Source organism: Musca domestica, unplaced genomic scaffold (genome assembly GCF_030504385.1).
Source record: "Musca domestica strain aabys unplaced genomic scaffold, Musca_domestica.polishedcontigs.V.1.1 32, whole genome shotgun sequence".
In the NCBI taxonomy this organism is placed as follows: Eukaryota; Metazoa; Arthropoda; class Insecta; order Diptera; family Muscidae; genus Musca; species Musca domestica.
The window spans coordinates 9,777,695-9,794,236 of NW_026712311.1; the positions used below are offsets into that span (position 1 = coordinate 9,777,695).

General features: G+C 35.5%; 1 protein-coding gene across 3 annotated transcripts in view; it reads left to right on the top strand.

The window, feature by feature from the left end:
- The window catches only part of LOC101897634 (proton-coupled zinc antiporter SLC30A2), a 114,963-nt gene that overhangs the window by 33,269 nt on the left and 65,152 nt on the right, over window positions 1-16,542 (top strand). Inside the window, exon 1 of one of the 3 annotated variants that reach the window (XM_059125160.1) lies at window positions 5,578-5,733. The exons of the other annotated variants lie outside the window; for them this stretch is intronic. Coding sequence (XP_058981143.1) covers window position 5,733 — 1 coding nt within the window. The 5' untranslated portion in view covers window positions 5,578-5,732. Of the gene's footprint in view, window positions 1-5,577; window positions 5,734-16,542 lie in introns of those variants that run through there. 3 annotated transcript variants of the gene reach the window in all.

Below are 16,542 nucleotides of genomic sequence, written 5' to 3' on the forward strand. Positions count from 1 at the left end.
AACAATTCAACATAAGTTCGTAAACAAATAACTCATGTGAGCTGTTTGATTGCAAACACAAAACTTCGATCAATACATGTTTGATCACAACTTTTTCGTTTGGCTTGAGCAACTCGAATGAACATGTTACATCTGACTGACTGACTAAGCTTGATTGTATTTCCACAGTGTGTGATCAAGCCTACTCAATCATACTCATTGCAGCTCTCTGGTCCATATATTACAAATACTTTCACATGTGAATATGTCAAATAATTTGAGTTTAAAGGACAAAGGTTTTTACATGATTAAAGATGAATGTGTTTCCACATGGAAGAACTATCATTGATGATAATTTGGCTATCGCCCACGGATTCTGAATAATTAAATAGAAAGAAAACTAATAAAAGCCTTTCAAGGATATCTTTGCAAACAGCAATATAAATCTTTGCACAGAAATCTAAAAAAACCGACGAAAAAACCTTCCACCATTTGGAAGGAATTTGCAGAATGTAACAAAATTCCTTGAAAAATACCGCTAAAAATTTTTAAATTCAAAATATCAGGTGTTACGGGTATATAAAAATGCGGACCTTAATAGACAATTATCTGCCAGCGAGTGCGGCATCTATTACGAACTCCAAATGTCAATTTTGAGATAATTCTGTTGAAAAATGTAACTCAAATCACCGAATAATTAGAGGCAGATGTGGATCTGCACAGGCAATTTTCAGTCATACTAAGTAAAACCCATTGTGAACTCCAAAAAGTATATGGGGACTATACCAAAATTTGAATATATTTGAGCAGCTCTGCCATTTACAGCAAATTCTGTTCACAAAAAAAAAAAAAACAGCCAAACTAACTAAAATCAACACAACAAATGCCCGAATGTTGCTCTGCAGAATTTTGGCCCATTTCCGGCGAAGCGCTGGATCGACACTTTCCTATTTTTTAGTGCCAACCTTGCTTTCCAAAATACTCCAAACACAATAGTATCCAAAATGATACGAGGAACCTTATTTTGTAACTATTCTTGGGTGGCGCGTGCTAAATGTGATGGTGCTGAGCTCTGTTGGAATGTCCAAGGTTTGCGGCCAAAATGTTTGCGTGCTCAAGGCTTTAATACACACTCAAGAATATTTTCGCGATAATATTCGGCGTTTATTCTGATGCCACGGTCGGTTAATACGAGCGGAGAGCGACCATCGGCTGTTATGGCCTTGAGTTCTGGTGGTCAACCGAAGGTGCACATTTTCAGCTGACCCCTTTGGCAAATAAACACGATCATTTTGTTTGTTTACAAACTTCTGGACGACGAATGTTTTCTCATCGGAGAAACCCAAATTCGGCAACTCTTTAGAGTCTATTTTCATTCTGTTATGGTGTAAGTTCTTCAACTTTTTAAAATTTCAATGGCTTTACCCCGAGGTCATTTTTCAATGTTTGTCGAATGGAATATTGCGATATGTTCAGCTCACGAGCCATTTTTATTTTTATGAGCTGTCACTGGAATAATTTTAACTGCTGTCGGACAAGTGGCTTAGAAATGGCAGGAGTCTGAAGTTGAAGTGTATATAGGGTCTATGTATATATAGGGTCTCCGAAGAGATTTTCTAGCTTTTACACATGAAATAAATGTAATATTGAAAAGAAATGACAATTTTAATCAGGTGTGCATTTGGAAGCCGTTAAAACACTATTTTTCTGTAATTTTTTATCACTAATATGATTACATAAATATCAACTATCATCGATAATTCACAATTTCTTTCCTTCTTGGTAATTTTAAATATTGACTCTTTTTTTCTTGCTGCACCTTCCCACCCCACTAAAGGACACGTCAAAATGACCACAAAAACTACCAACATTTGTAAATTCATTGGGTGAATGATGATGACACTTTTTTTCTTTCGTTTTTTCTTCTTCTTTCGATTGTCATGCAATTCATTTCAATTCGATTCCGCAATGGAATTGATATTGTTTGAGGAGCCAACAGCAATCTAACGAATATGGACAAAATACAGAGGCCAATGTGCCAAGTTTTGGGCAAATGCATTGAAAGAGGACAGACATTGACGAAACGGTTCGGGGGCAATTTGGATTAAAAAAAATTAGATTTTTTGTTGTCGTCAGACAAGGGTATTTAAGTTTCAACTTTGTTTGTTTGTTTGCCTTCCCCTTCGTAGGTTGGTCTAGGTGCCAAAGCGTTGCAAGAAATAATTTAAAATAATTATATCCGGCATTTCCGCCAGCCACTTCCTCTCTATGTGTTGCCTTTTGCTTTTGCCTGTTTCCGCATCCTTCCTCAGCTCATTAAATAATTTTAATTGAATTTCGTCTCTTATCGAAATTTGGCGTTAAATGAGATCATTTACATAATTTTCAAATACGTTTTAAAAATGCCGGCAACATTTCTCTTAACGCCATGAGTTATCAACAATTTTGTAAATCTTGTAAGGCATACTTTTATTGTTTTCCTCCATCCGTTTGTCATTACGGCGGCTGATGGTCGGCTGCTGATCTGATATGCCAGATATTCCAGCACGTAGTTAATTCAGGTGTTTTCTTTTCTGCATTTCATTCGTTTTGTATTCGTTTGCTCTATTTAAAGTCTAGACATGTTTAATGTGATTTATTAACAAATTTATATGGAAATTTAAATGTGTGGGTGTGTGTGTGAGAGAGTTTGTATGCTGGTGAAATAAGGCAAATAGAATGCTATACGTAGTTCGACTTGGCGCATTTTGCCTAATGATGCGTAATTAATGTCAATGACGATGCCATCTAAGGAAATTATTTTGGAAAATAGAATATTTGTTTTAAGGTGAAAAGTTATTTGTAGGAATAATTGAAAGGGGAAAGGGCAATATGGGATATGGAGGCAAATCTAGGTAGAAAAAAATATCCTATGGATATAAGGTATATTTAGAAGTTCCTCAAGTTATAAGGCTTAAACATAAGCAATGCTGATAGAAGGTTTGTAGAAGACATAACACTACCCGATGTGGTCCAAACTTGGTACATAGACAGACTTAGACTTATTAATGTATGAATATACAGGGTGAGATGAAAGAACTACAACCAACTTCAGACTGCTGTCATTTTTAAGCCACTCGCCCGACAGCTGTTAAAATTATTCCAGTGACAGCTCACAATATTCTTAGCAATAGTACAGAAGCATTTTGGTGAGAATTTTCCAGAAAAAAAGTTATTCGTGATGGAATTCAAGCGTGATAGTGTGATTTCTTTATATTTAGTTGGAAAACCATCGTTAGAGCACTCCAGCATTTAAATGTGAATAAATCTTTTGTGTCTCGTACCATCGCTCGTTACCGTGATACTGGCAGTATAGCCCGACGTCAGCAGACGTGGTTCGAAAAGTAAAGATGCGACTTGATCGAAACCCGCATCGCAGTGGCCGAAAATGGCTCGTGAGCTGATCATATCACAATATTCCATTTAGCAAATATTGAAAAATGAGCTCGGGGTGAAGTCATTGAAATTCCAAAAAGTGCAAGAACTTACACCGCAACCGAAAGAAAATAGACTCAAAAGAGCTAAAGAGTTGCTTCTCTTGGCCGAAAGTGGTGAACTGCCGAGTTTGGTTTTCTCCGATGAGAAAATATTCGTTGTCCAGCAGTTTGTAAACAAACAAAATGGTCGTGTTTACTTGCCAAAGAGGTTAGCTGAAAATGTGCACCTTCGGTTGGCCACCAGAACTCAAGTGCCGGCCATGGTGATGGTGTGGGCCACCATAACAGCCGATGGTCGCTCTCCGCTCGTGGCATCAGAATAAATGCCGAATTTTATCGCGAAAATATTCTGGAGGGTGTATTAAAGCCTTGGGCTCGCAAACATTTCGGCCGCAGGCCTTTGACATTCCAACAGGACTCAGCACGCGCCACCCAAGAATGGTTACCAAATGAGGTTCTTCGCTTCATTTCCAGCGCACAATGGCTACCAAAATCTCCGGATACCAATCCGTTGGACTATTGTGTCACTAAAAAATACCAAAGCGTCGATCACCTCAAGCATGCGCTTCGCTGAAAATGGGCCAAAATAGCGTAGAGCAATATTCGGGCAGCGTGTGACGGTTTCGTTGGCCGTTTGAAGGGCATAATTCGTGCCAAAGGTGACCAATTCGAACAAATCTAAACTTATTCTAAGAATTGATGCTATTTCCGACATTTTTTTGCTTTCATTCAAAAGAATTAAAAACTGTAAAAATTATGGCTTTTTGACTTTGTTGCAGTTTTTTATCTCACCCTGTATACATCTTATCTTGGATTTCTTAAGAATATTTCTACAAAGGAACTCTCAACCCTATAATATGTTTCTTACAATGTTTCTACATTTTTTATATTTCTCTGAGAATAGGTTTTTTCGAGTGTAAATATTTTCTCGAGTGTAACTGTCAGTATATATCAGCTGCACACACACTCACACATGAATCGGCCGCCTACAAAAACAGATCTATTAACGACGTTTATCTGATGCAATAAATTGTGGTAACGCCGTGTTTGTTTGTCGTCGTTGCGGCTGTTGTTTGGCGAATATTATCTTCCAATTATTGTAATTACTTTGTGGCAGTAAAGCTGCCTCGAATTACCTACGGTTTTTTGTTAATTCTGCTAAAACAAAACACAATTTCACTATTTTCTGATCTGACAATTGCTGATTTATACCTGTAATGGTTACTAATTAACCTTTTTGTACAGTGAAGTTTGGGTGCCTAGAAGCGAATATTTAAATACACTCTATTAAAGATCTCATTTATCCTCTCCCAAAGTAAATAATTGCAAATTCCAAAAATTCTAACCAAAGCATGTCAAAATATTGTAGGTTTTCAATTTGAATTTATAATCTTTAAGTTGCTTTTTTAAATATTCATTAATTCCATAATTGTTGATTTTATTGATTTGCTGCTTTTCCCGGCTGTGAGACGGCTATATGGCTGAGCAGCTAATTCAGTTTCTTATTGTGGATGGGAAATCATTCGTCCGAGAAACTAACACGGCCTCTACATTTGTTGGAGGTCACAGCAACATCATCAGTATCAACCAAATGTTTTGCTGCTCGCCTTCGCTCATCCGTGCCATCATTACAAACCATTTACGTTACCTACCGACGAGTCGTTGTTCGCTGCCAGGAAGCTGAGAGTGTGCGGCCACTGATCGACTTAAGGTATTCTGTGGAACATTTTTCGCCAGACCTCTCAACCATTTGCAGTTTTCATTCAAATCGTAGCAGCTGCTTGTTGGCGATGTCGTTTTAGTTTTTCGATGTTGTCGCTGTTTTCCTATTTCTCCAAATGTGTCGTTTTGTCGTAAGCTGAACACAACAAAACAGCGACTAGGAAGCGAAGCGAACAACAGTAACAACAACAGCAACAACCAAACTTATTATGAGGCAAAACGTTAAATTGACCCTAAATGCTGGCAATTTAGAAGGTGGTAATAGTAACGATATTAAACTCAATTGGCTAAGGTTAGTTGAGTGTGTTTTGTTGTTGGGAATTGAATTGAATCGACTTGAAGGAAGAAAGAAGGCAAGTCAACGGCAAAAGGAAAACATTCCAAGTGTGAAAAGATCTGTAAATGTTTGTGTGTGTGTTCACAAGGTTGTGCCAAGTGAAAGAAAACGCGCGAAATATCAACTAATTGAATATTGCGATAATAATAACTACGGAAATAATAAAGTCGCGTTGTCGAAAATCGCATTCAAAGTCAACTGCAGAGCGCACCAATAAAAGTGAGTGAATTAGATGGAATTCGGGAATGAGGATAATAAAATGAGTGAATTTATCTATTACAATTAGCGGACGGGAATTGCAAACAGAGGAATGTTAATAGAATTGAACAGCTATTGTCGAATGTTATTGTTACAAATATTTTGTTTTGTTTTCGAATCTTTAACATTTTTGAAAAAAAAATATTTTTAACAAAATTTTGGAAGTTTGATTTCTATGAAAGGTAGTGCGAATAGTAAAAAATTGGTAGGAATCTCAATAAAAAAAATCGAATACTTTTTCATTTGTTTTAAAAATCATTTAAAATTTTCGGCATACCACCGTACTTATTAAAGCAGCCAGAAGTGCATGCTAACTACACTGTGCAACACCAAAAATAAAAATGGAAAAAATTTAGCAGATTATGAAAGTAAAGTTAAAAATAGGAGACAAGTCTTTTTGGAAGTTCCAAACATTTCGAAATTTGGACTCCTCGGAATACGAAGAACATCGGCATCTACACTAATGCAGATAAAAATACGGATAATATTTTGGTTAAATGTTTTAACCTTCAAGCGAGTCGAAAAAATCGTTCTCTTGGTCCTTTTTTTGAAAGTATGGTTAACAAGTTAAAAAGTATCAGTCAGTTTTGCCGACCAATGTAAGCCCTCTGCCAATGTTCGATTATTTAAATATATTTTGACTTCTGGTATGATTATTTAAATTCGGTTCCGAATGAAAGGGAGAATTTTGTACACTTCATATTGCACCTAAACAAATATGATATAAATATTGCGAAGTGCCAGGTTTGGGGAATATGTTTGTAAGTTTAAAAATTAAAGGAAAACCGGATACTTATTTCAGATTTCATAATCGTTTTGTTTAGAAGGAACTGTCCGATTTCTACCATCTTTATAACAGATCTTGTGTTGATAGGAATATTGAAATGTACCAATGAATGGAATCGGGTGTTAATTTCGCGTTTTATGAGCTTCATGGATATTCAAAATTTTGACCCTTTGTGGGGGAGGTACCGGAAGAAGTGAACCGAAACATTTCATCTTCACACCAAACCTTGGGTTAATATAAATATTGTGATGTATGTATTTTAACCTTTTGAAAATCGGACTCTTACATCACATTTAGGTACTCAATGGAGTGGCCCGATAAAGTCCATTTTTGCACCTGACCTAGCACTGACGCAAATATTAGGATCTGCAAAGTTGGAGCAGAATCGGATTATACTTTCTCCTTATCTGCAACAAATTTCGATCGATCTAAATTTGGTAATAATATTACGATTTACCAAGTTTGGACCAAATGGGATACTCCTTTCGAGAGTTATCGTGAGCACCAGCAGACAGACGAACATCGCTAGGTCAATTCCGAATGTTCTGAAACGGATTTGGTCCAAAGAGACCTAGGGTCTAAAACCGTTATTTCGATGAGGAACACGTTCTGACCCTATCAAATGATATATACTAAAAGGGCTGCAAATGTGACACTTTTCTCTATTTATGCCATGTAGAGAAAACGCTCGTCATGTTGTGCCCTGTTTGATCAAACGCATAACAGTATGTGACATCCAACCAAATGCTCGATGTCTCGTCATGTCGGTCACACTCAAACCCATCGTCATAACATGTAATGACCAATAAAAGGGAATGTTGAATAGTTTGTCATACAAAAATGTTCTATCACAAAAAGCAACAACAATTATGAAACAATTGCAAACGAAAAAGACACACACGTGATGAAGGCAAAGCGCAATCGCTACCTGCTTTTCCGATATGTGAAAAAATAAATTTTTTGTAATAAAGAATTTCTTGACGAAACAATCTAAAGTGTTAATCCTTATTAAAAAACAATAATCCCCTGAAAATTTTTCTTATTTTGATTATAATTTCATAAATGTTTGCCTCCGGTAGTGAGATGTAAATGAGAATGAGTGCTACTGTAATTCACGTAACAACACTTTATACTTCCATTGTTCAATTATGTGCATATTCTGTTATTGAATGAGAGTCAAATCTTTGCCCACAAACTTTAATTTCAAAAGAACAATATATGTAGATAGAAAATATGCAAACAATATTTACCTCTTTTTTATGACCTAAATTTTATGATAATCACCAATAAATTGGGATTATTAAGTATATATTTCATTTTTTCTTGATCCCTATGCACATTTTGTTATTGAACTCAATTTTATATTACCAATGGATGGAATCGGGTGTTAATTTCGCGTTTTATGAGCTTCATGGGTATTCAAAATTTTGACCCAGAAGAAGGTGGGGGAGGTACCAGAAGAAGTGAACCGATACATTCCATCTTCACACCAAACCTTGAGTTAATATAAATATTGTGATGTATGTAATTTAACCATTTGAAAATCGGACTCTTACATCACATTTTATAAGAGCTATAGTTATTTAAAATTTTGACGCTTTGTTTTGGAGGTACTTAATGGAGTGGCCCGATAAAGGTCATTTTTGCACCTGACCTAGCACTGATGCAAATATTAGGATCTGCAAAGTTGGAGCAGAATCGGATTATCCTTTCTCCTTACCTGCAAAAAAGTTCAATCGATCTAAGTTTGGTAATAATATTACGATGTACCAAGTTTGGACCAATTGGGATACTTCTCCGAATATTCTGAAACGGATTTGGTCCAAAGTGACCTAGGGTCTAAAACCGTTATTTCGATGAGGAACACGTTCTGACCCTATCAAATGATATATACCCTCTCTAGCCACATGACTTAGGGACTGACTCTTTTTAAGCGGAATCTAAGGAAATCAGAATATTCTACAAAATTAATTATCATACAATTCTGTTTTAGGTCCTAGAAGACGTCAGGAGTCTACATTTATATATGAAAAGTGAAAATTCGTATCCAATCCGAGTCAAAATCTTCCTTTATACATCATTTTTTGGGGATAGAAGAATTATTCTAAATTAAATTTCATTGTGAGTCTCCGAACAAAAGAAAAAATAAAATAATTTTTGTTAATAAAAACTTACCATTTTTTCCAATTTGCAGTCCAGGCTGTGGAAAATGCCAAACCCCTAAAGAAGCTTTGGGTTCTAAGGGGCAAATGTTGTTAAGTCCCTTGTATAATTTTAACCATATACAAAGGGGTCAATATAGTTTGAGATATATTTCTCACTGACTTGAAATTTGATAGAGATCTTTGGATTAAATTCAGAATCATTGGTACAGAAAATGGGTCATATCGGTCCAACTATGGTACAAGTTAATCAAGTTTAGGCACTGCTACCAATCGATTTTATTTTTTTAGTTTCTTGGCTTAACATGTCAACCTTCAGTTGTGTATGTGTTTGTATGCTTTTAAATTATACGAAAATTGTTTAGAAAAAAAAATCAGTTAAAAAATATTATTACAACGAATGTATGAACAAAATTTACACCTTTTGTTGTGAAATAAATCTTCAGAGATATAGAGAACATGATTTTGAAAAGAAAATAGTCACCTTGTAATAATAACTCCGATTTCAAGTAATTTTTTACCTTTGGTCATTTTTTTCACTTGATTTAGTCAAATTTTGCCATTGCGAGTTCTTATTATGTACAAAATTGCTTTTTACAAAAAATATCAATCCACCTTTTGGTGTAGCAGTTATATTATGATAACCTGGATTTAAGTTATTGCAAGGGTCTTGGTCATATTTTCCAACCGATTTGACTAAAAATTAGTATTATTGAGTTTTGCTTTTCTGTATCAATACATTATTAATTTTGAGTTCTGGTGGAATGAAATTCGAAAAATGAACAATTTTCAAGGTCGGTTCATGGTTGAGGGCGAGGGTCCACATTTCTCACCAAAAGTGTCTGTAATTTATGCGTTCAAATTATTAGGGTTTGAAATATTCTCGGAAAAACATTGATAGTAAAAAATAACCTCCATATAATGCTAGTCCTCAGTCATTGGTATTCTAAAGATCGTATAAATATTGCCAACTTCCATTTAGAATTTAGGGTTTGTTATAAGTATAAGACTAACAATTATTTATATTTTTAAAAAGATCTGACATCGCTCTTTTAACTGGTCATACACAACTTTCAGGATTTGTGAAGTCAAGAGAACTGGCCATAATATATAATTATTAAAATGAAGAATTATTAGAATTCTCCTTATTTAATTTCCATAAATAGGACAAAAATTGCCTGTAATCGTTTAGAATTTTCGGAAAAATATTAGATCTTTAGTTTCTATCTTTATTACTAGACGGGTATTTTTTGACAATGAAATAATGCATCTTCTGTTAGGCATCACCACATGCCTCTAAATGTTGTACACAATAAGATGATTTTCATAGCCACCATTCAGCTATTTTTGGCCATTTCACATTCCAAAAGCATGTTTTTTCCTTTCTTGCGTATGATTAATAACAATTATTTTTCCATTTATTTATTTAACTTTAAGTAGTTTTTCATGTGTCTGCAGCTGTTATGTACGAAAAAAGCAGACGATCCAATATTTAACCATGATCACAGTCGAAAAAAAAATGAACCATCAACTACTCCAATTAAACTCCATTTGGACCTTCAGTTATTTTTAATTTTAATAACCGCCAAAAACTTCTCACTCCTTCGCAGCCAGAAAAAAAAACATCGCACCAACACACAAACAAACAAAATTGGCAGTGTATTAACTTTGGTTGTTGTACCGAGTCAATTCTCTGTTAAATTTCAGTTTTTCACATTTTCGCATTTTGTGTTCGCCGTTCTTTTTTTTGGCAATATTTTGTTGAAACTTTTGTTATTTAAATTTCGTGTTTTATGATGCTATGGCTTGAACCTAGAAATGGCTTTAGTTAAAAGAGTTTGTTAACAAAAAGCCAAAAAAAAAAAAAAAAAAAAACAGGCAGTGTAAACAACAATAACGAATGAATGAAGGCAGCAGCGCACCAACGGACAAAACGGATGGACAGACGAATTGTGTGGCCCGTCTCATTGTAACAGGCAGTGTTATCATTTCCGTTTGTTGGTGTCGTTGTGTGTGTTGTGTTCATGCACTTACATCCACTTGTAGTGGTGTAACTGGGTTGTATTCTAGTAGTAGTTGTCGTTTGCGTGCCATCCACAACAACTACAAATGACTGCCGTCGTGGTCACTTCCGGTGCGTAGTAATAATACCAGTTGCAAATATATGTATCTATATGTTCGAATGGGTGTGTGTGTGAGTGAGTGTGCATTCAAAATGGTCGAAGGACAGTGTTTGTTGCTATGCAAAATTGGAGTACACATAAATAGTGGAATGGGGAATTTTCCTAATTCCCGCCATTAAGACGGAAGGTTTCTTCCAGATCGAAATACCAATGTAGTATTTTCACCAGGAAGCATATTCATCCGGTTTGGTAGTAACTTCGCACTTTAATTTTCTAGCAGAGTAAATATTTTTTCAATACTGATAAACTAATGAGCGATGACCTTGATTCTGATTTTAATGAAAATTCTGACATTCCCTGGAAATATAGATTATAAAAATAATATAATTTATAAGAATATTCGCCTTCTGCTTTATAAACAAGTAAAAAAGCCGTAAATTCGGCCGGTCCGAACTTTGAAAACTATTTGGAACAAATTTGGCAATTTTCAAAAAAAAAAAAAAAAAAAAAACGATAAAAAATTCAGCTATAATCTTGAAAATACCGATTGTAGCCGTTATATTATGTTATGTTATATTAGGGTCTATACGACAACGTGGACCTGCATAGACAACTTTTGTCATAAGCCATTACTATATTAAAATGCTAAACATGAAAAAAAAATCGGTGAATAATGTAGCTAAAATCATCAAAATACCGAATATAGGGAGGTACCATTATATGGAGGCTATACCAAAACGTGGACGAAATTTTTGTCATAGGCTGTAGTTCCCATTACGGACTTCAAATACGAAATTTGAAACGATTCCAGTGAATAATGTCGCAAAAATCATGAAAATACGGAATATTGGCAGGTACCGTTATATGGGGGCTATACGAAGACGTGAACCTGCACAGACAATTGTCTCTCTTAGGCTGTAGTTCCCTTTACGAACTTCAAATACGAAATTTGAAACGGTTCCAGTGAATAATGTCGCAAAAATCATGAAAATACCGAATATCGGGAGGTACCGTTATATGGAGGCTATACGAAGACGTTAACCTGCACAGACAATTTTCTCTTTTAGGCTGTAGTATCTATTTCGAACTTCAAATACCAAATTTGAAACTATTCCGGTGAATAATGTCGCTAAAATCATTAAAATACCGAATATCGGGATGTGGGGGCTATGCGAAGACGTGGACCAGCATACGATTTTTTGCCATAGTTTGTAGTACCCATTAAAATCTTCCAATACAAAATTTATATGGGGGCTATACGAAGACGTGGACCTGCATACAACAATTGTTGTCGTAGGCTGTAGTACCTATTACGATCTCTAAATACGAAATTTGAAATAATTCTGGTAAATAATGTCGCTAAAACCATGAAAATACCGAATATCGGGGTGTACCGTTATGTGGAGGCTATATAAAAACGTGAATCGACATAGCTCATTTACGAGTTTAACCTGCATGTATGCAAAATTTTTGCCTTCTATCTCAATTCGTTCGAAAGGTAGCGTGATTACAACCGACAGAGAGACGGACAGACACACAGACGGACGGACATCTCCAAATCGTCCTAGAATTACATCCTGATCCAGACTAAATATTCTTTGTAGGGTTTATAATGAATATATCGAGGAGTTACACACGGAATGACAAAGCTAATTACCCTCTATTGAATGGTGAAGGGTATGAACATACAAGTTAAAATATATCAGTCGATGCGCCGCCAGGTAAATATGCCCTCAGGAAGAAAAAAATCGGAAAGTAGTTCACCTTTTTAAGAAACTATTAATTTTCGTTTTCTTCAAATTTATGACGGCGTGGACCGATAGAACTCAGATTTACTCTGGAACTAGACTGACAAAAATATATGAATGCTAATAGTTTTAGGAGAATCGGTGAGACTTTTCACATTGTGTAAGGTATATTTTGGGTATTTCTAATAATTTTTTGAGATGTAGAATATTTTTATAATATATTTTTTTAAAGATGTTGGCCTTTACTGTTCAATTGTCAACCTGATCTAGCCAAATAATTTTTTTTCTGTGACATGCTTAATTTTTATAAGTTTATTTGTGGTTCATTTTACCATTTTTTGGGGCACCAGAAGAGAAAGGATTGGACCGATAGAAATTTGCAAAGTAAGGTGGAAATTGGATCCCCCCTTCGGCACAGATTTTATATTATAATATGCGGTATATAGCCATACGACTGAGAGTAGAAAAATGTCGTCCAAGTTACCTTTCGGAATTGGAAGAATACTTCTAATGACATCTAAAATTGTATTTAATATAATTTTCAAGAAATCTACAATTCTTTCCGATTACATTCACTGTGTGTCAGCGCCTACAAAAGTCATCAGTGTATCTGTGTCTATGGAAACCCCATGTGGCAAAGGCTCAACAACAAGCACTCTTAATGGCCTACAACCGCGTCCGCAATTGGTTTTTGTTTTTATTTTGTTTCAACATTTGTTGGTGTTGTTTTTTTTGTTGTTGTTTGGTTCTTTCCCCAATGTAAGCTTTTGGTATGGATCCTCTCCCTTACACCGTTGGCTTTGTGTTTGTGAGAGTGTGGTGTGTCATCCAATCCCATCACCACCACACTCAGAGGTCCAGTCAAGGGCCATACATATGTATATTCTGTTACCGTGTCTTTTTTTCTCTTCTTTTCTATTTGTTATTGCCTTCCTTGTAATTCTTCCAAAATATTGTTGTTGTATTTGTATTGTTAAGCCGTTACAACATTTTTTTTTGTTTCGTTGCAATTGTTGCTGTTAGTGTGGCGATGGCTTCTGCTGCTCCTGGAAATGGCCATTGCCATCGTCAGCACCGCTATTACTACCGGCATGGTTGTGACGGTGTGTGTCCTGCCTGCATATTTGCATGTTGTTGCACCAGCTATAAATTAAAAAAAGAAAACATCAACAACAACAATTTTAGTGGCGGCCACGTTACAGAAGCGAAAAAAATGTGTGCATAAAAACAGAACAAACATTTAAATAAAACCTATAAAAATCCAAATAAAATGAACACCCGACCTATAAATGCTGCCGCACCACTTGCAACAATTGTTCCCTCACAGCGAATTGGTGTTTATTTGTGTGTGCATGTGTGTGTCCATGTGCATGCGAGTGTGTGCAAAAATTAATGTTGCAACAATTGGCAACAACAGTTGTTATACAATTTATGCTGCCAAGCCAACAGCGAACGAGAGAGAGTTGAAGAAATATTGCATTTTTAACTGTTTGTCAGTTGGTGGCACATTTGGATGATATACTCGTAGACTCAGCTGAGCGAGCATTGGGAGTGGCGGCGGTGGTGGTGGTGGCGCGAAACATTAAATTGCCTGCACGCACACAGCTGACTGAATTGTCTCACAGAGCGTAAGCGAAGTCGTCTTTCTGGTAGTTTTCCCCAGTCTATTAATAATGTTTAATTGATTTTCAACGAGTTGTTGATGCTTGAACGGCTGCAATGCTGCCACAGCTGTTGCTGCTGCCAACTACCGCCAACTGTTGGGCGCCAATATTCTCCAGATTCTTCACAAACTGCAATTGCAATTTATTTGCAAAAAGGAAAGGAATTTCCGAACTTTCTTACTTTTTCTCGGATATCATGTCTGTGACTATTATGAACTCACTGAAGTGTTGATATTTTTTATTCGTTTATTATACAAATGATTCAATAAATTACTGTTTTATTGGAAATATAGCAGAAATTGATGGTAACGGTGTCTGTCAATACATTTTTTCAAAGTTAACGATAACGTCTGATGATTGCATATACAAATTCCATCAATTTGTGAGTAGATGGTATAAACCCATTTGAAAATAATTTGACAATACCAGCAACACAAAGTGTTGATCTACCTTGGTTTATCATCGGTCTGCCAACACATCAAAATAAAAATATTATTCATAAGAATACCAAATGCTTCCGGTTAAACCTTTTTACTTTCCTCTAATGCAGAAAATGGGATCCGAATGTATCATGGAGTCATCATAGATTCACAACAAGGATTAAGGTTTTTTGTCGTGTACCTCCCGATTTTCAACATTTCAAAGATTTAACCCGGATTTTCATAAGGTAGAATTTCTCTTCCTAAAAATGTATATACGCTTCCTAATTTTCGATTCTGCCACAATTTCCAACTAAATAACTTCTATTTGATGCTATGGATTGTTATACTCTCCACCATACATAGTATGGTGGGTATATTGAGGTCGTCATTCCGTTTGTAACTCATCGAAATAATAATTTTGGACCCAACAAAGTATTTATATTCTAAGACGATTTAGTCCTATGCTCCCGTTCGTCCGTCTGTCGTAATCACGCTAGATTCAAAACGAATAAGGATAGGAAGCTAAAATTTTGCGCAGATCAATCTTTTTTTCTGCAGGCGGTCCACGATATCATATAACCCCCATATAACGGTAAACCCGATATTTAATTTTAGCCAAGTTTTTCAACGAAATTGTCTGAAAGTCCACACGAGGAGTTCTTTCTATGCGCTTAACTCCCTGGAAGAGAATTGTCTAAATAGGTCATTAATATCGTGTAGCCACCATACAACTGTACCCCCCGATATTGGGTGTTTTGATGATTTTAGGGACATTATTTACCAAAGTTGTACCACAGCCACCATTTACCAAAGTTGTACCAAGTGGTACCACAGCCGATAACAAAAAATTGCGTATCCATGCCCACGTTTTCGAATAGCCCTGAAATAACTGTACCTTCCAATATTCGGTATTTTGACAATTTTAGATACAATATTCACTGAAATTGTTTGAAATTTCGTATTTGAAGTTCCCAATAGGTACAACAGCCTGCGACGGAAAATTGTCTATGCAGTCCCTATATTCGGTATTTTGACGATTTTAGGTACTTGAAGTTTTAGGTGTATGAAGTTTCGTACTTGAAGTTCATAATGGGTACTACAGTGTAAGACAGAATTGTCTATACTGGTCCAGGTCTTCGTGTAGCCCCTATATATCGGTATCTTCCTATATGTGGTATTTTGGTGATTTTAGCTACATTATTCATAGGATGTTTTTCAAGTTTCGTATTTGAATATAGTAATGACCTAAGACAAAAGTTGATTATCTTCGGTATTTTTAAGATTTTAACCGAATTATTAACGGATTTTATTTTTTTAGAAAATTTCCAAATTCGTTTCAAATGGTGAAGGGTATTCGAAGTTTGGCCCGGTCGAACTTACTGTGTTTTTATTTGTTATAAGGTTTATTTTGTGCTTACAAAAAAAAAAAAAAAAAAAAAACAATATACACTGGTGGCCAAAACTAAAGCAACTGAAATTACAAGGAGAATTAATGCCCTGTAACTCTTTTAAAAATTAAGAAGATGAGAAAGCTTTTCTTGTCTTAAATTAGGCACATTATTCACTTTTTAAAAACCTAAAACAAAAAACCAAAATTCATTTTTATATAAAAAATAATGTATGGTAAAGCCATTAACCCTATTTTGGCGTGGACAAAACAAAAGCAACTCTGTTGTATATTCATATAACCGCTGCAATTTCAGTTGTTTTTACCGTGATATTTATCGCTTTTTGCTTCCTTCGACAATTTCGCTTGTTATAAATCCATTTTGAGAAGTTTTTTACAACAGCATGTGTTTTTCTTTTCGTTTTTTAAGTACTGCCCAAAAAATTTAAAAATGACTAGAAACAAATACAGTACCTG